General features: G+C 34.7%; 4 protein-coding genes across 4 annotated transcripts; all 4 read right to left on the bottom strand.

Moving 5' to 3' along the window:
- Positions 1-1,951: 1,951 nt before the first annotated feature.
- Positions 1,952-7,865, bottom strand: LOC118041267 (UTP:RNA uridylyltransferase 1). Its single transcript, XM_035048542.2, has 6 exons — positions 6,606-7,865; positions 5,975-6,343; positions 3,609-3,832; positions 3,429-3,492; positions 2,520-2,716; positions 1,952-2,289 (listed from the first exon to the last, which is right to left on the bottom strand). The coding sequence occupies exons 1-6, from the start codon at positions 7,746-7,748 to the stop codon at positions 2,076-2,078; spliced, it is 2,211 nt and encodes a 736-aa protein (XP_034904433.1). The 5' UTR covers positions 7,749-7,865; the 3' UTR covers positions 1,952-2,075.
- A 3,795-nt stretch (positions 7,866-11,660) lies between these two features.
- Positions 11,661-12,992, bottom strand: LOC118041269 (probable carboxylesterase 8). Its single transcript, XM_035048544.2, has one exon. The coding sequence runs from the start codon at positions 12,858-12,860 to the stop codon at positions 11,886-11,888; it is 975 nt and encodes a 324-aa protein (XP_034904435.1). The 5' UTR covers positions 12,861-12,992; the 3' UTR covers positions 11,661-11,885.
- A 216-nt stretch (positions 12,993-13,208) lies between these two features.
- Positions 13,209-14,439, bottom strand: LOC118041268 (probable carboxylesterase 8). Its single transcript, XM_035048543.2, has one exon. The coding sequence runs from the start codon at positions 14,339-14,341 to the stop codon at positions 13,364-13,366; it is 978 nt and encodes a 325-aa protein (XP_034904434.1). The 5' UTR covers positions 14,342-14,439; the 3' UTR covers positions 13,209-13,363.
- Positions 14,440-20,726: 6,287 nt separating this feature from the next.
- Positions 20,727-23,023, bottom strand: LOC118041270 (receptor-like serine/threonine-protein kinase At2g45590). Its single transcript, XM_035048545.2, has one exon. It carries the CDS (start codon positions 22,837-22,839, stop codon positions 20,866-20,868), a length of 1,974 nt encoding a protein of 657 aa, XP_034904436.1. The 5' UTR covers positions 22,840-23,023; the 3' UTR covers positions 20,727-20,865.
- Positions 23,024-23,680: the final 657 nt, after the last annotated feature.

Genomic DNA, 23,680 nt, shown 5'->3' with positions numbered 1-23,680 from the left:
TCCCAACACCTATTTTTATAACTATGTTTCAATAAATCAGAATAAGGTTTTTTTCTTTCAAAATAATGGTTTGAATTTTTTTAACAAGAAATTAAGACAATGCCTTTGACTCCTTACATGCACAAAAGTTAAATGATGTAGGGAAATTATTATAGATAAGAAATTTTGATTATAATACTAGTTTTACTTTTAATATTTTATTCGAGATATTTTTTTAATTTTTTTAATTTATTATTTTTTCTGTCATTTCTTTTTTTTCATTTATTATTTTTTCTGTCATTTTAGTATTTTAGATTTGATGTGGTTGCGTAAACACCATGAATATAATATTGACAACTTTTTTTTTCTTTTCTTACCGATTATAATATTAACAATTTTTTTTATATAGTTAATTATTATCATTTTTTTATCATTTTTTTTATTATTAATTTTTTAATCATATTATTAAATTAAATAAATTTATTAAACATAACATAATCAGGATATTAATAAGAAGTCTTAAATTTTTCTTATTTCTTTAAAAATATTATATCACCTTAACATCTTTTTTTACTTTTAAAATAATTAGCTCCTGCAACATGGCCAAAGGCACCTATCCAGTAACTAACCATACAGGGGTGATTATTTTTTATTCTGTTCAGTTTTGAACTGAAAAAAACAATCAAACCGGTTCTCTTTTTTAAAAAAAAAAAAACCGAACCAAAACCGAGTCAAACGACCGTTTCGATCCGGTCTTGTTTGGTTTTTTATTTCAAAAAACCGAGACAACCTATATGCTCGTATTTCTTCTCAAACTCGCCAGTAAAATGCCTTTTCACAACTAGAATCTAATAATACAAATTGATATGCAGATCACCGAGTTGAAGTTGTCAGTGGATAGCCTTGAGAAGGAGAGGGACTTTTACTTTGCAAAGCTGAGAGATATTGAGATTTTGTGTCAGAGCCCTGGGATTGAAAACCTACCAGTACTGTTTCTGTTCTAAAAATACCCATGGAGGCATTTCTATCAGATTGTTTAGCCCAGTAACTAACTATTCTCCCAAGTTCTAAATCGTCATGTCGTGTTTTTTCCACAGGTTGTTGCAGCGATGAAGAGAATCCTTTATTCTACTGACGATGATCAAAGAGAAAGAGAGGGTTAGAGAGAAAGAGTGAGAGGGAGAGGGAGAGGGGGAGGGGGAGGGGAGAGGGGGCTGCTGGGAGGGAGATGGAGAGAAAGAGAGGGCGGCTAGGGTAGGAGAGAAAGAGTGAGAGGGGGGGGGGTTAATTTTTCTATTTATAATGCCTTTTTCAGAACCGGTTTGGTTCGGTCCAGGTTAACCGGTTCCTGCATTACAAAACCAAAAATTAAACCGAACCGGGATTTTTCCTAACTATTCTAATCGGTTTTTTTTTTTAGTTCAGTTTTTTCGATTAATTTTTTCTCAATTTTCTCAGTTTATTTGGTTTTCCAGTTTTTTTGCACACCCCTACCATGTACTATCGTCCATCTAGCTCACTGGTGAAATTCTTGACACCTCATGCAAGAGATCATTGAAGTTAGTCAGTCCCTCAACGTTGCTACCATGCGTGGCAGATATTAAAAACCCAACTCCCCTCCCTTCTACCACATCCAACTAATCACTGATGTATATCAGCTTGTAAATAAAAAAAGGAAAATCTTGCACGTATAGTTGCATGCCATTTCCAATTTTGACCATGCAAGAGAATTCACTCCCCTCTCTGTTAAACACCGCACAAACCAACCTCGGAGTAAAGAGCCAGCGAAACAACTAGGACAAGAAGCTGTACTATAATTCTGTTACTTCCCCTAGTTACACCTTCCGAGGTGGTTGGAAGTTGGAACATCTTGGAGTCCATTACAGAGAGTAATAATAGGTGACTTTCAGTCAGCCGGCAAGACCTAAAGTAAGAACTTGAAGAATTTACTGGGGACAAGAATAGAAGAACAGACAAAACATAAGACGAGCAGAAGGCATATATAGAGATGAGGATAAGATGACTGAAGTGACTTTACACGCAGGGTATAACTCGGACATAAATACATCTATTATGGTTCTCCAAGTAGAGACTAGTCATCTAGGAGTGTTATAGGGTTCAAAAAGCGTTACACAGGGATTCGGGTCGTGCTGCATGATATCTGCTGCGCGCTCAAACTCCTCTCTCAGAACTTTTATGCTGAATTTATCCACAACTCTACCAAGGTCATGAGATATCTCAAAGGGGTCCTCTATGCATATCAAATGTCGATCATTCCCAATCCTCCTTGTCCAGTCCTTTTCCCGTTTGCTGTAAGAAAACAAACACGGAATACAGTTAGTCAAGGGTGCGAAACATCTCAGCTGACCATAAGCAGAACGAAAATCATTTGACTCTCAGTTTCACCTACATTATGAGGAGAGAAAAAGAGAGCTTTCTATCCTTTGCGATGATATGAAATAATTACAATGCATGTATATGTTATCACATAGCTGGCTTAATAAAAATCCTACTAAAGGATGCTGGACTGTACATATCACCTGAGTATGCTTCCTGTTCGAACAGATATAACACCATTTGCATAATCATGACGATATGCCCAATAATTGAAAAATGCCCATACTAATTGAGCAATTGTTTCCTTGTTACGAGATCCAAAACCGCGGAGTTTCTCAACTTGATCAAAGTAAGCACACCGAATATCATCTACAATAGCAGAGTATGTTGTTCCCATTTCCTGAAAGAGAGCAGCTCACAAAATTAAGGAACAAGCCAAATTTACAGCAAAAGACAAAAGTAAGAAAACAAGCAGCAAATTTCACTTTGAAATGCTTTATTCAGGTAGAAGATTTTGAAGCTGGATAATGCTATTGTCCAAATATGTCCTAAATGAGTTTCCCGGAAATCATAACCAATTCATGATGGGTTCTTTGTGGGACCCACCACTGAGGTCACTCCAATGGTTGTTGTAATCAACAAACTGATTCAGTGAACTTATTTCAGTAAAGCATACATTACCCTATGAAGTGTGATCAGATGCAACAATATGGCAGGAATTACTTGATAAAATAAAGCAGAGGATGATATTTAGATATCCTCTTGGCCTCGCTACTCAATCGAGAACAAATGTCCAGTACCATATAAGACTGAAAAGTAAATAGTTTGGCAACACGGCAGAGATCACCATGCTATGACACATAATCACTAACTAAAACTGAAAATTCTGAGCTGATAACCAGCAAAAGGTTCATATTTCCCCAGCTATTGCTTTATGGGACATTCATCTATTCAACTGAAGTAATTTAATAAGGGTGAAAGGAAATCAAAAGCACGTCAATTCCCTTAATCTTTGGGCAAGAATCGCATTAAAGCACGGCATGTGCATATGCTGAAATGTCCAAATAACTACCAAGAACTCCAAAATAAACAAGCAGAATAGAAATACAGACCTGTAAGCATGGAAGGATAGCAGGTCTACGCTGCTGTAAGAAATGAATGCACATTAAAACATACCTGAAAAGAAAGAAATATGAGCCACCAAAAACACAGTCAACGAAAAAAAAGTCTATGTATCATATAGGCCTATGAAAAGTTTCGGAAAATATAGTAATTCTTTAGTGATGACTCACGCATAGCTAGATAGGGTCCCTTGGTAAGTTGCATTTACTCCTCTTGACTTGGCCCAATGTTTCACTATAAAAGCTAACTGCCGTAATCTCACATCTATTTGTGCATAATCCCGAAGAAGCTTGGTATTCACAACAGCCAAAACATTGTTTAGGCAGATGTCACAAGAGATGCCAGTCACTGGATCCATAAGCTTTACTATGGGAACCCTAGCCCGAGTCAATGCCTGCAAAAGAGATGGGATTATGGACTCACCAAGAAGATCAAACAAGACATCCAAACAGCATAGCAATTTTAAAGGGGAATAAACCAAAATCAATAAGTGATGCGGAAAAGAAGACATCACATTAAGAAAGAAATGGATAGTAATTAAGTTATAACTGGATTGACAAGGCACCTACATAAGGATCCATTATTGACTTCCATATCTCTAAATTATTTTCCAAGGGCTTTTTCTCACATTTAATCTCACAAAGGATACTACCTTATTTTTTCAGAGCATGTTCTTACTTTTAACCTCATGGAGGAATTATCCAAACAAGATAATTATTTCTGAGAGGCGCCTCAAGGTTAGATATAGCTGAAAAAAAGATGACCAAGCAAATGAACCGCATATGTCCGTAGGAAATGCATTGATCATCTTAGAGCTGTCCAAACACTTGCAAAGTAAATATAACACAAAAAAGGTAGAAACATGAATCTCATCCTGAAGCAGTAAAAGCACATAATTGCAATGACTTATAAGGCCTCATATCACCAAGCTTACAAAATAATTACTCATTAATAACATGATAATAGAGTCACCAGAAATGAGAGGAGAAACACATTCACTCACACAAGTGGATACATGAAAATAAGGGCCCAAACAGGACAAGTACAAAGAAAAATAAGCATGGAGAACACTGAACAATAAATTACCCAGGTAAATCAATGGCTCACTGAATTGATGTGCAAAATACACACAAAATGATGACGCATCCTGAATGTGTGTGCAACAAGTACAGAGCTGCTGTCGGCTCACATGTATGAAAGCACACACAACTGTAATTATAATATGGTTCTAGAGTAAATTTACCAAAGTGGGCATTTGTAAAACATGCCTGTTACCATCTTATCAAATAATTTTCATTTTATTACCTAACTGCAAGAAGAGAAAAGGCCTCTAAAGATGTCTAAAATAATAGGCAACCTAACAATAACAAGGAAAATATAAAAAAGATTTCTAAGGTGTTAGTAGGCCATAATAAATAAATCTTGTAGCTCATAGATCACATAAAACAGCAAGTCGCAAAGCATTGTAATCAGCAACAAAAAGTTTTGCTTTTAATCATGAAGTTGTAATGGTAATCTAATTATGTTAACACATGCACGCTACAAATGTAATACCATACAACTTTGTCCTCTTAAAGGCATAATTAAAGCACAAACAGCTTGCCAAACACAGCTGCCAGTGGCCATATAGTGCAATTGAAGGTAGCAATAAAAATCATTATCTGTATCACATATCTTTCAATTATACATATTACATATCCTTGATGAGAAGGGGGTCATTGCAAGTAAGGCAGAGGAGTTATTATTGATCTATTTGATGGGTTTGGATAGATGGAAAAACAGCAAGACATTATGGAAGTGAGCTTTCTTTGCAACTTTTGCCTTTTCATGGCTGTTGATGGACTAGAACTCAAGAATTTCTGAGAATGGAGCCTTTCCAAAACAGTTCTTGTGGGATTTGCCAAGCCACAACGGCCTCTCCAGTTTTTTCTTAGTTGGGCAATCAAATTTCAAAGAAATGAGAGAGCTCTGGTATTCCAGCTGTCCTAGTGTGTACTACTTTGTTTGGAAGATGTCTGTCTCCGTTTATAATTCAAATAATTTCCTTCATCAATAAAACTGCCTTCAAGTATGTTAGCTTTCAATCATAAGGATTGATTATGTAAATCTATTTGTGGTACAAAAACTAATCCATAAATAAAAGAACAGATTTGTCACCAAGCATTGCAAAACCTGGCTTATTTAAGGGGTGTTTAGGAGTGTGGTGGTAATTGTTTTTCAAAGAAATGCACCAAAATAATCTTTTTTTTATTTTTTTCAAATTTATTTTTGACATCAGCACATCAAAACGATCTAAAAAACTAAAAAAAATAGTTTGAAGAAAAAAAAATTCAAATTTTCATGAAAAACATATTGAACCACAGCTCCAATAGAGCACTTAATCTGCAGGCTCCACAATTTGGCACTAAATCAAAGCCTATCGGTAACTCCTTAATCAGAACACTGCAAGAAAATATTTAACAGAAAGTAATTTGCCAACCCTTTGGAATCTCTGAATTTATTTATCCTCTAAAAGGACAAAGCAATCTTTATTTACCTGCACATTCTGGAGGTTATCCGCCTGCAATATATCTGCCAACTTTAACAGGACCTCAGACTTGTTAATCTCAGCATCCTCAATTGTGAGGCAAACATCTATATCACTCTTTGAAACTCCAAATGAATTGGCACATGAACCATATAGGTACAATCGAGCTTCAGGCCATTCCTTGCTAACTAGTTTCTCCAACAACATAAAAAATTGCTTCTGCTTCGCTGTTTCTTCCTCTAGTGGTACCAGTGACTCATAAATTGCAAGAAAAGCAGCATTTAGCCTGTCAATATCTAAACGACATTGCATTTGCCTTTTAAGCATTCTCATCCTCTGACTAAGTATGTTGTGTCCCCTGCTATCTGATCTAAACTCCTGATTATCAAACCACAAGTTAATCCAACAGATTCACAATTAGAGAAGATAATAAAAACTGCTATTAAGCATTAATTCTATTTTCTTACACTTAGTTCAGTTTTCATTAAGCATATCTACTGAGAATGTCAGTGGAAGATTCATATCAAACTCTTAGTTACTTGAAATTTTAATTCCCTAAACATCAAATAAAATTCAAAGGTTCACATAAAGTAACCGACTTTAAAGCTCAAAGCCCAAATAGATAAGAAAAACAACTGACCTTGCTACTTTGCTTCTTCTTGTCTTTCTTGCCATCAGATTCACCCTCAAGCAACAAAGAATCCATCAGCTCTTCACCAAGATCATCCAACAACCCTCCATCATCCTTTCCATCTTCACCGTCCAAATTGATCGAAGACTCCTTAATCTCTGAACCCAAAACCGAATGAAGATTACTCACAGGAGGTGGACCCGGCCGATCAAGCTGCCTCGTAAACCTCACCTCAACTGACCCCTCATTTCTCCTCGCTTTCTCATTGTTCAGTTCACTACAATCTCCCTTTTCCCTATACATAGTCTGCTCTAATTCTCTCCTCCTACCTCCATGATCCAAATTCCCTCCTCCTCCTCCACCTCTAGGCTTGTTCGAAAACCCCGGAGGCGGAGACTTGTAATTCTGGTGCTGCTCCTTGTGAAGGTTTCCCCGCCCTCCACTGCCGGCTCCTGGCAGTCGCACTTCAAAATTCGTCGAATGCGAGTTTGCTTGCTTCTCGAGATGCCGATTCCTTTCCAATCCATTGAAATTTCTGCTCCCTGGTCCTACTTCTCGCATCAAATTCGCATTGACTAAACCGTCAGCTGGGCTTGGAATTGCACTTGAAAAAGAACCAAACTGTAGCATGTGCTCTAACTGTTGCTTCTGTTGAGGCAGATGCTGAATCAAATTATTGTTGTTGTTGTTTTTGTTGTTGTTGTTGTTGTTGTTGTTAGCTCTAACCTCCGCAATTGAAAGCCCTGATCTTTGCAAATCATCTGCTAAATATTGATTCCCTTGGAATTGATTTCCATGGGGGTGGGGATGAGGAAAAGCATGGTTCTTCTGCGGAAAGCCAAGATTGTGTGACCAGAGAGGAGGGGTATTAGAGAGAAGATCACGGCCGTTGGATTGCAGCAATTGATGAGGCAGCAGTGGTAAACTGGGGCCCACAGCTGCAACTGCAGGATCAAAACCGAGAGGCTGCTGCTGAGGATGTTGATTTTGTAATTGTGGTGTGATAAAAGGAGGGAATTGCGAAGGAAATTGGGATTGTTGCTGCTGGTGCGGTGGATGATGGTGGTTAGGTCTTTGGAGTAGAGAGAGTAGAAATTCGCCGCCATTAGCATTCGATGGAATCGGTGGAGCCTCGCCGCCACCGCTGGCCATTGTATTATGTTGGTAGACTGCTCTACACTGAAAAGAGTCGTAAGGAAGGAAGGAAGGAAGAGAGCTAAGTGATTTGTCCTCGCTGGAACCGATTAAGTTGTTGTTGGTGAGGATAGGGTGCATATGCTTATATGTAAAGAAGCAAATCTATGGAGTACGTACGTAGGATTTGATCCAATCACGATTTCCGGTGTTGATTGAACGGTGTTGATTGGAGTTGCGTATTAGTTTGGTGATTAAATTGGAGAGGAGGAAGGAGGGGTGGACACCTATGCGTCATCAAGTCTGACGTGGATCTAGCTTAGACAGGAAGTTTTTGGAACTTGGAATCCTACGTTAGTGAATCCAAAGCCTCCAAGGATACGTATACGATAGTGTTTAAAAGTGTATTATTTGTTGTTTACAAAGTGTTTTTTTTAATATATCAAAATAATTTAATATTTTTAAAATTTATTTTTGATATTGAATATTAAAATGATTTAAACACATAAAAAATTTAATATTAAAAAAAACATAAAAGTACAGTGCCTAAAACTTTTTCAATAATAAAAATAAGAAGAAATAATTACAAAAAGTCTATTATGATTTTATATAAATTTTATTTTCTCTAAATTTTTATAAATTATATTTTATTTCTATAATTTATAGTTTATATATTTAATAACAGTTTATATCATCAACAATGCATTTTATTTGACAGTTTATATATTCAATAATAGTTCATATAATTAATAACATGTATTTTATTTGATAGAATATAATTTTTAAAAACAAGAAGTAAAATTCAGATTAAATTATATAAGAGTATTTATAAGTATTTCTAATAATAATTATTAAAAAAACTCTCTAATTTAATTTAATTATGTTTTTATTTTTGTATTATACTTTAAAAAATTGATTTTATATGTTGAGTCAACTAAAAATAAAAATAAAAATTATCATCAAATATATATATATATATATATATATATAAAACATATCATATCTTTAGCCAAGTCTATGTGCTTGCATTTGGTTGATGGGAGAGGTTGTGGAGAGTGTGTCAAAGGAGATTTGGTTGATCTTCAGTTGTGTAGGCTGGCAGTGGCATCATAAAATTAGCTTCAGTAGTGTAGAATCTGCAGAATCATATGAACATAAACACTAAGTAGAATCTGCAGAATCATATGAACATAAACACTAAATTCATCAGTAGTGTAGGCAGGAGTTATCAAGAATACTGTTAATCCCAAGCCCAGCTCTAGACCAACCCCTTGAGGTTCTTGTTTGGAGACCTTCATTCACTAGATTCAGTCTGGGACTGGTTATGGTCATCATTTGTTTACACGGCCATGTTGAATTGCCCTCGTGAAGCTAATTTATGATGCCACTGCCTGCCCGCCCTGTGCAGCTAGAGGTAAGATTAAATTCTGCAGAATCTTCGTAGTATTTAGGTTTGTAGCTGCAGCTAAGGTGGTGTTTAATCAAGTAGTGTAGTTTGTTAGGTAATGCTAACAATGTAGATGATGATATGCTTGTCGAAATGCTTCAATAAAGCTATTTTGTTTTTAGACGAAACATCTATGAACTATTTGTGAATATATTCTTTGAAGATAAAATTAAAACATGAAATTTATTATGAAACAAGGGCATGAAAAAGTGTGGTTTGAACCCAACCAATTTAAAACTGTTTGTTAAAATGCTTATTTGAGGCACCGCAATATATTTTTTTTAGATTTAATGGGCTTTTTAGATATTAAATTAAATATAATAGTAAATCTATAAATATTTAAATTTTCTCTTGTTATTTCATGGCATTCCAGACTAAGGAAGGAAATTTTTGTTTAATATATATATAAACTCATGATATAAAGTGTATTGTCTTAGGCAAAGTAAGAACATGATCTAGTAGGTTTTTATAATTATACCTCCTCCTCCTCCTCCTCCTCATTATTATTATTATACAACTATGTAAAAATTGATTACTTTCTCAAAGAATTTGTAATTTATATGACAGAAACTCATATAATCACCTACGAATATTAATTGTTTATTTTAAATGGAAGGATGAAATATCACACAAAGAACATCGTGAAAAGAATCACTTGTTGATGAGAATCCACGGCACGGTCGACCACATGGAACCCAGCATCATACAAGACAATATTCACATTCAATGGTAATCAGTACACATGATTCTTTTCACGATGTTCTTTGTGTGATATTTCATCCTTCCATTTATTACAACATGGAGATACATTAATTAGCTTTTCATCCTTGTATCTAGATATGTGTCTTTCTTTCCCGTCCTTCACGAAACTAACCAAATTGTTGATGGTTCTGCAAAGTAATGTCTTGAAGCCTTCTTCATAATTAATTTTGAAGTATTTTTTTAAAAATATAAAAATTTTATTTTTAATATTAATAAAAAAAATAAAACAGGTTTTTTCATGGCCCAAATATTTATGTTGATGTAATTGTTAATAGATTTTTAACATAGCATATCAAAAACAATCTAAAATTACTAAAAATATAATTTATAAAAAATAAAAAATAACTTATGCTGCATAAAAATAAGTTTTTTCATAACCCAACTATATCCCGACTTTAATCTTCCAACTTATTTACATGTATATATGATATTTATGTTGATGTAATCAATAACGGAGATTAAGGGTTGGTAGCGGTTCAGTCCCTTTAATGAAATTGTTTTTTCATTCTTTTTCTTAACAATATTTATAATTTTAATTTAATTAATAAAACAACTAAAATTTTAATCCTTTTTAATTTTATCTTTTAGCTCCGTCCATAGATGTAACTGCTGATAGTTTATTCTTGTTACCTCAAATTTAATTTATGCTGGAATAGATTCTAAATCCTCTTTTTGTCATCTTGAGTTGCTGCCACTTATGCTTGTTGGGTTGTTGGCTTACTTGGTAATAACACGGAGGAGTCTCTCGTATAGAAGAATTTAATTTATAGTATGGTCATGAAGCCGCATCCTTTTGGCTATGCATTCTTTTCTTAGATAAGAGTATTTGCTGACTCATACTTTTTGGTTTCTCTCTGGTTTCTCTTATTCTCTGGTGTTATTTCAATTACTTAACTTCTTAGTAAATGTTTTGTCAGTTGTTCCATTTTTGGCAAATTCATTTTGTACTTCTTCGCCATTCTTTATGGCGTTTTAATGACCCGAGCTTGCTCTTATGTGGTCCATCCACCGTTGGATTGCAATATGGATGGTCCCGGTCCGCATATATATTTGTTTAAAATTTAATATAATTTATATGTGTTGAATCATTTTATATATTGATATTAAAAATAATTTCATATACTAATATTAAATAATATTTTTTAAAAAAATAATCATTAATACACCACCAATCATTCAAAAATCAGCGTTAAGGCAGCGTTATACTCAACGTAGCCTCCGCAAGCCAGACCCATGAAGGTGACAGATATTCTGGTGTGCTAGTCTACTAATCAATAATTAATTACAGAAATTTAGTGCGAAGTGACGACTGAGAAAGAATTGAGAAACATCTTTCCCGATCATTTGTTTTTGTTCAAGTCCTCACCATTAGTGCGAAGTGACGACTGAGAAGGACTTGAGAAACATCTTTCCCGATCATCTTTGTTGTTAAAGTCCTCACCATCCCATTTGCTTAAAAAAAAAAAGTGAAATTATATTTTTTTTTACTGCTGTGCAGCTTTCTTTAGATTTTCAAGTTAATTGAATTATATTAAAATAATTTTTATATAATTTAATTAAATTTAAAAAATTAAAATTAACTCGCTAAGTCTAGTTTCATGTAGCCTAATTTCTTTATATGTATTAAAAACAAAATTAATTCAACCCGCAAATGGAGCCCATACCGTGCCAGCAACTGAGTAAACAATGAATAACAAGAGTATTTAAAAGACATGGAAAAATTCACCTGCAATAAATGCTTATTTATGATATTATATTGATTTGGTGCTTCAGAGAAAGAAGTAGTAAATCATGTTCCATACACAATTTATTAGAATAATAGAAAACTCCATTACAAAGCTTTAACCTTGCCAAACCAGCATGCGTGGATTTTGCAGGACCAGTAATCTTCCCTTGCTGCCAATGGAACACCTTACTTCCCGGTTCTTGTAGCCAGCACAGTATGATCATTTAGCAGTAGTGTTAACAAACTCTTTAACATAATCGTACAAGACCTTGAGCTTTGCAGGATCAAAAACCTCGACAGCATGGAAGCCATCCTCATCAAACTTTGTAACCACGTCCACTCCACGCGACTCTAACATCTTCACCAGTTCCTTTTGCTTATCAACAAGCGGATCCCCGCCGTATCCTCTGAAGAAACACCTTGGCAGCCGTTCGATTCTGTTCTTTTCAAGAGACCCGCCAGCAATCGGATTGCAATACTCATGATCACGATCGGTATCTTTAGGCAAAGACAGAGCCCACATCTGATCACTAATAGCCAATGGCAAAACCGGATCATTGATCAACCTTTTCTCTGATTCAGTCCTGGTGACAGCAGAAAAATAGGGCATATTCAATATCAACCCAATGATTTCCAAGGGCTTGATATCAATATTCAAGGCAAGCAAGTTTGCGTGGTAAGCAATATTGCCTCCAGCACTCATGCCCATCAAGAAACACCTTGAAGAATCAAGGTATTCTTTAAGCCAGGGTTCACAAGAAGGGCCGTTGATATCCAAAACTTGGTTTTGGACCCACTTCACAGCCTCAATGGCATCTTCATATGCAGCAGGAAGGCGATGTTCAGGGGCAAGACGATAGTCAACAGACAGGACGAGAGCAGGGAAATGAGAAGCCATGTCACTGCACGTTTGATGGAAAGCAAGAGTTGCAGCGCTGTAAAGAACAAAGCCACCTCCATGATAGTAAATAACGAGAGGGAGTTTTCGAGGGGGTTTCAAAGGGCGATATAAACGAAGGGATGTTTTGTTCTTGGGATTTAGGGGGATGTCTTTTGAGAGCGAAAGTTCTTCGGAATCTGGAGTTGTCTGCTCTGTCGGCGGTACTTCAGGGAATGGACTGTTTCTGGTGAGGGAGCCATCTGGATTCTCCACAAAATTGAGGAGATCTGTTAGCTTAACAGAGCAAGATGACATGGATTAGATAGGGAGGTAAATTCTGAAGGAGAGTAAAAAACAGAACGCAAGAGGAGGATTTATAGGAAGGAAGGTAAAGTTAACGAGACTTGGACCACTTGGTATTTTATTAACAAGGAAGGGAAATCACTGCTCCCCTCCGCACACGTTAGTGTTACTGTTTATTAATTTTCAAAACAATAAAGACTATTTAATTCATTTTGCAGAATTAAAAAAGCAATTTATAATCTACTGCACGTCCAACTGTACTTCTTTCTCGACTGGACTCTTCCAAAATACATGTGCATGTTTAAGATCTATAACCACCAGTTATTTTACATGAATACTTCGAACCTGATAAAAAATAAATTAATTAAATCACACGATTCTTTATTGAAAACAATATAAAAAGTACTAGATGAGAACACGGTATCCTCTGAGTATCATTTTATTGCCAATAGATTTCGGTGACTCAAAGTACATAAAATCAAATAAGATACTATGGAATTTTGCCGTCTCCTTTCTCACATGGAGGAGATGGTGGCGGGTGAAGCAGTGCTGATAAATTCCTTGACTTCATCGTAGAAAGCTTTAGCTTTTCCAGGATCAAAGAGCTCCACGGCATGGTAGCCATCGGGATCAAAACTTGTCACCACGCGAACCCCAAGTGACTCTAGCATCTCCGAGAACTCCTTCTGCTTGTCCGAAAGGGGGTCCCCGCCATAACTTTTAACATAACACATCGGCAGCCGTCCGATCTTCCCATCATCATTGGATCCAGCAACGATGGGGTTACAATACTCGTGGTCACGATCAGCATCTTTAGGCAATGCAAGTGACCACAGCAGATCGTTGGCTGCCATCGGCACGATCTTATCATCTTTCAATCTAATCTCGGACTCAGTCCTCTTGACCCCACCAAAATAAGGCACATTCATTATCAGCCCTTTGATCCTGATAGACGAAAGATCAGCATCCAGCGCCCGTAAAGCAGCATGGTACACAATGTTACCACCGGCGCTACTGCCCATTAAGAAAAACTTGGAAAGATCTCCGTACTCTTTCAACCAAGGATCATCGCCACTGATTGCTTGGTCGCGGACCCACGCGAGAGAATCCATTGCATCATCGTACGCTGCAGGGAGGCGATGTTCAGGTGCAAGACGATACTCAACGGACAGGATTAAAGCAGGGAAGTTCGAAGCCATGGCACAACAAGATTGATGGAAAGGAAGAGAAGCAACGCTAAAAAGAACAAAACCACCTCCATGAAAGTAAAGAATGACAGGAAGTTTAGTGCTTGGTGGTTGGTTTGAAGGGAGAAAGATGCGAATAAAGGTGTTCTTGGTAGGGTTAAGAGGGATGTCTTTGGAAAGAGCGAGTTGGGGCTTGTTTGGATCACTGAGGGGTTTTTCAACTGGAGGTACTGAAGGAAAAAGGTAATTTCTAGTGAGTGAACCGTCTGGGTTTCGAGATAGATGAAGGAATTCATAAGGATCCATTGTTGACTTGTTGCAGAGTTGAGAATGTGGTGAGCTTATGAAGGAGAGAGAGGAGGTATTTTTTTGTGGTTGGAAATCACGAATTAATTAGGTAATTAATTCCTCCTCCTACTTGTAGGTCCATGCTCCTTTTTTTTTCTGGTTGTTTTCTAAATGGACTTTATTGCCCTGCCGGTTTTAGTTGGGGCTTTTTTTTTTTCTTTTGAAAGCTGTCGATAGTTATGTTCTTATATTTCTTTACTGTTGTGTACTAAATTCATTTGTTCACCGATCAGCTTCAGAAGGAAGCCTGCTCAATCGATTGAAGAACGAAAAAATTTGAAGGAAGGGCAAACAAAAAGCCCTAAAATTTTCCCTATCCTTCCCCAAAAAAAAAAAAAAAAAAAAAAAAAAAAAAAAAAAAACAATAACAACAACAAGTCCCGCCCCCAGTATTTTAGAAAAATTTTATTTTAAAAATAATATTTTTTTTATTTTTTAAAAAATTATTTTTAACATCAATATACTAAAATACTTTAAAATATTAAAATTTTATTTTTTTAAAAAAGCACAGCCAAACACTTTCATGATCGCAATTAATTTAAGGCAAGAAAAAAATCCAAATTGGAAATTATGTATGGCAACTTATAGCGCTCGCCAATCAAATTTTAAATTGACAAGTAAATGGTGAGATTCAGAGTTTGATGGCCTTTGGCTTTATCTAAATTATATTTTATATCTTGAATTTTAATAATTTTATAATATTTTACATTCTCTGAATAAAAATAATAAATTTTAAATTGCTTATAAAATTATTATTATTATTATTATTATTACTACTGTATTTTATTTAACGACTAAAACACCTTTGCAATATAAATATTATAACCTTGTCATTTAACCTATAAATATCACTTTCTCAATATCAAGCTAGCATTACAACTTTGTCAAAAATCAAGACTTTTATAATAGCATTTCATCAAACACTTCATTTGCAGATCAAAATCAACCTTATAATTGAAATTGTTTTTGTATTTCACTCTCTCTTGCAGTAAAGCATAGATATCTTCTCTCATGAACTCAAAGTCACAATTAATTTGTCTTCATAATTTCCTTGTATCTTCAAGAAAGTCATGATGAAGATGGTAAAGAAATCCCAAGAACAAGACCTAACACTTTTCATGATGGCGTGCAAAGCCATGATTCCAACACCAACTATTGCAGTTGATGAATTGAAGTTCCATTAAACTCATCAAAACCAACGCTCCCACTATACCATACTCAATTTAATTTTCTTCATTTGCGTTCGTCAAATTTATTGCTAAGATCGCACCACATCAACTATCACCCTCCTCTCTGGTGAAACATTCCAAAACCCTTTTTTTCTATTAACCAAACCAACCACTCGGATCAGAAATCAGCTGCTGTAGAGCTAAATTTGGTTTCGATGCCCAGATTTGATTTTGGTGAAGAGCTAAATTTTCTTTTTTCTTTTTCTTTTTTCTTTTTCCGTTTGGTGTTGTCGGATCATTTACTTTTCTTTTCTGGGTAAACAAACTTTGATGCCCAGATTTGGTGCAGAGCTTGTTTTGGGTTCAGATGTTCGGTTAGAAGAGAGAGTGACCGAGACTAAAGAGAGAACTTCTAATGTGTGCTCTGTATGTTTGTCTTCTATTATATGCGAGGTTCAATTTTTCCTTTTAATTTTATTTTAGATTTTAAATTGGTTAAATATGTAAAGTGTAATTTTTTAAAATACAGAGATAAAAAAAAAATAAACAATAAAAAAATAAGACACTTGATGTATTTTTTTCTTGAATTAATTTCTAATATCAGAGAAAGAAATGAATACATTTTTAAGTATTATAAATATTTTTAATTAAGAAAGGAAAATATATTGTTTATACTTCATAAAATATTTAAAAAATATATGAATTTATGAATAAAAAAATAATTGTTAATGTTTGTCATACGAAATGAATTCAGGACTTTACAAAATTGAGGGGAAAATAAAAGGTAATTCTAAAATTGACATTAGTTTTAAATATTCACGTATTGAATTAGTTTTGACTAATAAGAAATTAACGTCGCCGTTACTATATGCTTTTAAATAAAAAGTTATATTTGTTGTGTGTTTGTTTAAATTTATTTTTATGTTATTAGCTGTATAAATTTATTTTGAAATTTTTTTTTTTATGGTATTCATTTTTTAAAAGGAATGTCGAAAATTCATCAAGAAAATTGATGTTGATCCCTGAAAATGAAATTTCATCAAGTTTTGATTTTAATGAAAAACTTTACGTTAATCATTAAAATTATGTGATGATTTTATTGATTTTCAGATAATTTTACGTTAATCCCTCAAATCTCTTATTTTGTTGATTTTTAAAAATGTGAATGTTAATATCTAAAAAAAAAAATGTTTCACTAACTTTACAAAAATACTAACTTAGTCCGTAAAAATAAAATATTTCATTGATTTTATAAAAGTATTGATGCTATTCCTTAGAATAGGAGAAGCCATTTGTGAAAATGGGTGTGGAATCTTTATGGATAGCAAATATCGTGCTTCAACCCCACTTTCATAAATAGTTTTCTCAACGAGATTTTAATTTTAAATAATAAATTTGGCTTCGTTATTGTTTATTTTTATTTAAAAAAAACATTATATTTATGTTTTTATGGTTTTAGAATTTTTCATATAATTCTGGTATTAATTTAATTTTTTTTTAATGAAAATCACTTTCATCACACTATAAATATAAATAGAGTTTCAAAAGGATTTTTCAACAATTAAGTTGGTGGATAAAGAGAATCTTATTTCTCTTGATGATCACTACAATAAAGCTAGATTATTTAATTGATTTCCCAGCAGCAAAAGGTTGAATATTGACAATCAATTAATGACATGGGATGCTAAGATAAGTAATTAATTAAGTTCACCACGTGAATTATTTCTCATAAATTGACCGGAAATTTAAAAGTGAATTTTGTTAAATAAGAGAAAATAACCTAATATATATTGGTAGTTGGATAACGTTCTTAAAGTGTTACTCAATCATGGGTCTATTCTTACTTCGAGGTTATTTCAAAATCATATATAGGTTATTCCATGGCTTAGTTGCGTTTTTGTTTTTGGTAATTAATATATTAATTTTCATACTAGTTTTCGCTTGTATTAAAATTAAAATTTTTATTCAGGGTTATAAAATTAATTAAGATCATCTATATTAATAAAAAATAAAAATCAAGCTATCTCGTTGATTTCAAATAATAGCACTACATTTTGACATAGTGTATTTAAGAGCAAATTCTCAAAACATTAATGTGAAAATTGTAGATAGCGACAAATACCATATCCTTTTTTATTATTATTCGCAGTAGGATGGTGACGTCGGCCTTGGCTAGAGTAAACCTGGCTGGGCTAACCTATTATGGTGCGGCCGTGTGAACAAGTACACCCTCAATTAACAAACATAAAAGCTAAGCCATGCTTAAAAGTAGTTTTTTTTAAAAAAAAATGTTTTTAATGGAAAGTAGATTATTTATTTATGTTTAAAAACTACATGAAAATTTAGTTGAAAAATATTTTTTTAATATTTGGTTATGATATGAAAAGAAAATTAAAATTTTTATTTTCAAGTTTATTAAAAAAATAAAAACCAAATATGACATGTAAAAACGTCCAGAGAGGATAAATTTTTTTTAATAAAAATTTTATTTCAAATAATTAAAATAATAGGACTAGATAGATAAAAAGTTGAAAAGTAATAAAAATTTTTAAAAAAATTAATTTTATAAATTATTTCAGATAAAATAAATAGCAAGTAAAAAAATATGAACCAAATCTAACAAATAAAAAAAATTAAAAAAAATATATATTACAATAAAAAAAATTGAGAGTCAAATTGTTTTTTTATTGATCAATTTTAACAAACATGAGAAGATTTATGAAGTCTTTTCTGCATTTGTTAATGGGTTCTAAGTGCAATTATTAATGATTAATTTCATTTTATCCAATATTGAAAATAAGGAACAAAATCATTTAAACGGAAAAAGTGAATTTTTCTGGTATTAACAAAATCTAAAAACAACATGAACTGATATCAGACCTGTTTATTTAATGGCTCATAATTTTCTTGTAAAAAAGAAAAGCCAAACCCAAAACCTGAAGATATTATTACCCAATGGCACGAGAATTAAGATAGCTAAGTTCAACGACAGCATTAATTATTCGTGCCCCTCCTTCCCGTGCGTGGGCCGAGAGTAAACGTCGAAGTAGATCATAATCAAGGTAGGAAAGGCTCTAGGTCATGGCACAAATAGCCCATCATGGATCAAAATGGCCCACATTTCCGGACCCTGTTCATTGTCCTGAGTCAACTCAACTGCAGCCATTAATGGGAATGAACAATTACTTTGAGTAAAATGAGGACCACCGTGTACAGCTGTGGTCATTAATATCAGGGCGTTTGCCGCTGACCAACCTGTGGCACCACAGTGTGCTAGCTAGGACTGGCTAGGAACTGTAATTTTTTATTTAGTTATTTATTTTAATTTTTTAAAAGTGTTTTTTTTAATTAAATTTATTTTTAAAAAAATTAATATTTTTTTATATTTATATATTATTTTGATGTGCTTATATTAGAATTAATTTTTAAAAAATAAAAAAAATATTATTTTAATATTTTTATACTTTCACAAATAAAAAATATTTTAAAAAATAACCAATACTCTCTATCACCTTAAATGATCCTCCAGGCTCTTAAAAATACCAACCAGCCATCAGCATGCGAGTTTGGAAAATCGATTGCAGGTTTGCTGGGTATAAATATGAAAGAAATTATCACCACCAAGATTCGGAATAAATAGAGCTCTACGTCAAACTGTGACATGCGTGGTGTCTAAGCATGACCTCAGCCCGGAATCCGACCATGTCGAGGGGAACTTGAAATATTTGCAGCAGCAATTCCTTTGCGCAATAAAATGAATTTTTCCTGAAGCCTCTAAAATTTATAGCCAAGTATATCAGCTCTGCTAAGGGCTCGACTGCTAGCCCTCTACAATAGTGCATTGGTTGGCTGTGTATGCATGGATTTTAGCTAGATAGAAGCCACAGCGTCCTCTGTACTCGCTGCCCAAATACAGTAACCATGTGAATATCAGAGGCATGCAGTCCAAACTCGGCAAGCAAAGGGGAACCCTAGAGTTCGATGTTCACATGCCAAGCTCATCATAGAGCACCCCAGAGCTAAAAAAAAAACATTATTATTATTATTATTATTATTTTATGAATGTGAAGAATTTGATGTTCACATGACCTCATCAGAAGTTACAAATATTTATTTTTATCTTATAATTAAATTAAAAAAAATTATTAAACACAATAAAATCCATAACCTAGATTGCGAGGGGATCGAGGTCAATCCAATTATTAATTGTTTCAATATTTTTTAAAAAAAAATTAATTTTTTTTAAAAATAAAATTATATTTTTATCGATTATTAAGATTACATTTAAACCTATAAAATCAATCAATTTTCATGAATTAATTAAAAATTTGAGTTAAACAAAAAACTAAATTAAAAGAGTTAAAATTAACTCATATGATCAAGTTTAATAATATTATAAAAAAAATTCTTCATGTTCTTAATATTATATATATATAAAAAATCAGTCCTACCTTCGGCAAAACACATGCCAATGTACCAGTAACATCTTAAAATAACAAGTACGACTATGGAGGGCCTCTATAAGCTCGTGCCATTCTTTGAGTCCAATTCCCATCGGCCATACTTGAGTTCAATTCCCTCACAAGTGTTTTAATCAACATCATTGACTTTCTATTTGAAACTAAAGGATCGGAAAAACACAGAATGCGAGTGTGTTTTCTGCCCCTGCCTTACTGTTTACGCAAGCGCGCGTGCGTGTAGTATATTCACTACGCGCGTTGCCAATACAGGCACCGCAGTGATTATAATGCAGCTGCAAAATGATTTTGCAAGAGAATTAGACTGGGCCAACATCTGTCTCCCTGAACTGAATTTCATGCTCACTGTTGAGAGAGCTTTGGAAAGGTAGAGCAGATAACGAAAAAGGATATTATCTTCTCCGTCCCTTTAGGTCCAAAGGTCATAAGAAAAAAAGCAAAAACTGCACTCCTTGGCACCTGCCAAACATGTATTAATTGCTTAATGGTGGGATCACCATTTGTAAAGTAGATGATATCTCCATCACTGCCTGTATCTTTACAGAACCGTTAATCATGGGATTCCTAAAACTCAACAACTTGTAGGAGCGAAGGTCAATGTGGTTGTGCCTAAAAATCAGAACTCTCCGGTGAGTAAAAACGTGGAAACACAAGGTGGAGGCCCATACAAAACACTAACAAGGTAGCAAGCCTGGATTTATGAACAAGATGTATATTCATTTCAATCTCAGCAGACAGTTTCTACAAAACATGATAAATTAGAAATGACCTACAAGAGCTGCAACGGTACACACTGTACAGTTGAATTAAAACGATGTCATAAATCCAGTAAAACTCACCGGGCCTTCCTTGGAGACTTAAATGGAAAATTGGACGGCGGTGACGGAGAGAATTCAAATGGCAAGTGGGGTGGCTCTGCCTCGCCAGAGAGCATCCCCACGATTTCTTTCATGGTAGGCCGTTTGCTAGGCGATCTCTGCAAACAGAGTAGACCAATTGTAATGCAAAGCAATGCCTGATCCTTATCCAATGAAAGTATCGAAGGATCGACAAGATCCAATAGCTTCCCATTGTATGCAAGTTGCCTGGCCCAGGATATTAGATTAGCCCTCTCAAATTCCGACATTGGCGAGGCAGTTACTTGCAGTGGTCTTCTCCCAGAAACCACCACAAGGAGCAGAACACCAAAACTATAGACATCACACTTCTCTGATAACAGGCCGCCGCCGCCATATTCAGGAGCGATATAACACACCGTTCCTCTCATGCTAGGCGTGCTGCTAATACCACCACTCTTGGGGATCTCTCCACTAGCCCAATCCTGGCTATTTCTTCTCCCATTTCTGAATTCACCACTAAACCCATCCAACCACCAATCAATGCTGCCCTTACTCTTCCTCTTCTTCCTCCTCTCTTGTACCAAATCATCATCCTTTTGCCACCATAAATCTCCACTATTGCTCGAACTAAGTCCTCTCTTCTTTTTCTTGGTAAGCTCCTCACAAAACTCTTCCTTCCACCACTCTCTAGGCTTCCTATTCTTCTCCTTCTTCTTCATTCTTCCCTCATCCAAAGAAGCCCACCATTCCAGTCGCTTCTTATGCTTCTTTGGCTCAATCTTCAAACTTTCCGTGCTCAACTTATTATCACTCGAACCTGGAGACACAACATTCCATTCTTGCTTAGGTCTCCTCTCTTTATTAATCTCACTTCCAATCCACTCCATCACATAATCCTTCACCCTCCCCGACTCCGATCCACCTCCATTATCCTGTTTCCACCACCAATCCCTCCTCGACCCCCCTTTCTTCCCCCCACCAATCAAATCTCTCCCACTATCAACGCTCATCTTATCAAACCCCGCCTCCGATACACTCCCTTTATCCACCCCAACCTCCGGAGAAACCATCTCCGGTGACGCATCCGATTCTAAGACCCTAACACCAAAACTCTCTGGCGACCTCTCAACCCCACCAACAGCAATAATCCCACTCTCTCCACACCCACTTACCACACTCTCCGTCTCCTCCAAAATCGACCCATTTTCCTCTCCCAGACCCTCTTTCTTCTCCACAACATTACTCTCTTCAATCTTCAATCTAGCTAGTCCAAAATCCCCAATTTTCGCATTAAAAAACGAATCAAGCAGGATATTACTAGGCTTAATGTCCCCATGAATCACGGGAGGATTACAAAAATGATGCAAATACTCAAGTCCTTTCGCCACACCAATAACTATATCAAACCTAACCTTCCAGTTCATTAACTCTTCACATTTCCTATCAAACAAAGCCTCCTGTAAGCTCCTATTCTCCATTAACTCATAGACTAAAATTAATTTCTTTTTTCGCGAACACGAGTAACCAAGGAGAGAAACAATGTTAGGAGAATCCAAGCAAGAAGCAATAGAGAGTTCGTTATGGAACTCTCTCTCGCCTTGAAGTGAACCGTTTTGATCCATTAATTTAACAGCTAAATGTTGATTAGTGTTAGGAAGTGTAGCTTTGTAGACTGATCCGAACCCGCCGTGGCCGAGGCGGTTAGACGGTGAGAATGAGGAGGTTGCACGGCGGAGAAGGGAGTAAGAGTAGCAGCGGCATTGTTGGTGGTGGTGATTTGGGGATTTAGTTATCGGAGCTGTACGGTTGCGCGTGATTTTGCGATAGAGCAAGATTACAAGTATAACAATAAAAATTAGAAAGAGTGTTAGTGTTCCAGCAAGGAGCGGAGCTAAGAGGTGGTGGTGGTGGAGGGGTGGTGGTGGTGGTGGTGGTGGTGGAGAGAGAGATCGGAGGTGGCGAGATGGCATAGTTGTAGATAGAGAGTAGATGAAGGTGTAGTCTTAGGTTAAGGTTTTCATGGGAGTCGTGTATTGAGTATGTAGTCAGTCTGTTACTACTTCCTAGCAGTGTTTCTTTCTTCCTCACTGGTTTGTTATTTGTTAGAGAAGATGAAGGGTTTTTTTATTTTTTTAGGATAAGGAGAGGTGTTGGGTAACAATGATATGTGAGGAAGGAGTGCTGAACAGCCAGTTGCTTTTGATTTTAATTACACGTGCTCTACTTTGGGTGGGTTGTCATGGTTTAATCTAAGAAGCATGTGAGTGGATTTAGTGAATTGGATACTGTGCCTTTTTAAAAGAAAAAAGAGATTGAGGAGGTCTGGTATCTGGTATTGTTTTTAAAATTATTTTTTTTAATATATATATATATATATACATATTTGATATAAAAAAAATGAAATTAATATTTTTTATTTTAATGTATTAGGATAAAAAAAAATAAGAAAATTTTCTTTTTAAATATTTTTAAAATAAAAAAGTTATTTTCATCATAATCTTAAACATACAGTTAAATACTTATCTAGCTATAAAAAGCTTTTGAGTTTTTTTTTTTAAATGTGTTATAGTAAATTAGGCAAATTACTCTATTAACATGAGAAATTTTATTATGTCTAAGTAATGATTTATTAATATTTAAGATATTATGTGAGAAATAGATTATAAAAAAAAAGACAAATAAAAGAGATTTTAATTACTTTTAAGTGAGATCGGGTATAATTTTATTCAACTCTTCATATTTTTATATTTTTTTTAATATTGATAGTTATAATTCGAATGCTATAAAATTTCTCACGTAAATGGATTTATA

Source organism: Populus alba, chromosome 14 (assembly GCF_005239225.2).
Source record: "Populus alba chromosome 14, ASM523922v2, whole genome shotgun sequence".
Taxonomy (NCBI): Eukaryota; Viridiplantae; Streptophyta; class Magnoliopsida; order Malpighiales; family Salicaceae; genus Populus; species Populus alba.
The sequence above is the reverse complement of the archived record's forward strand: the minus strand, read 5'-3'. Positions and strand labels throughout refer to the sequence as shown.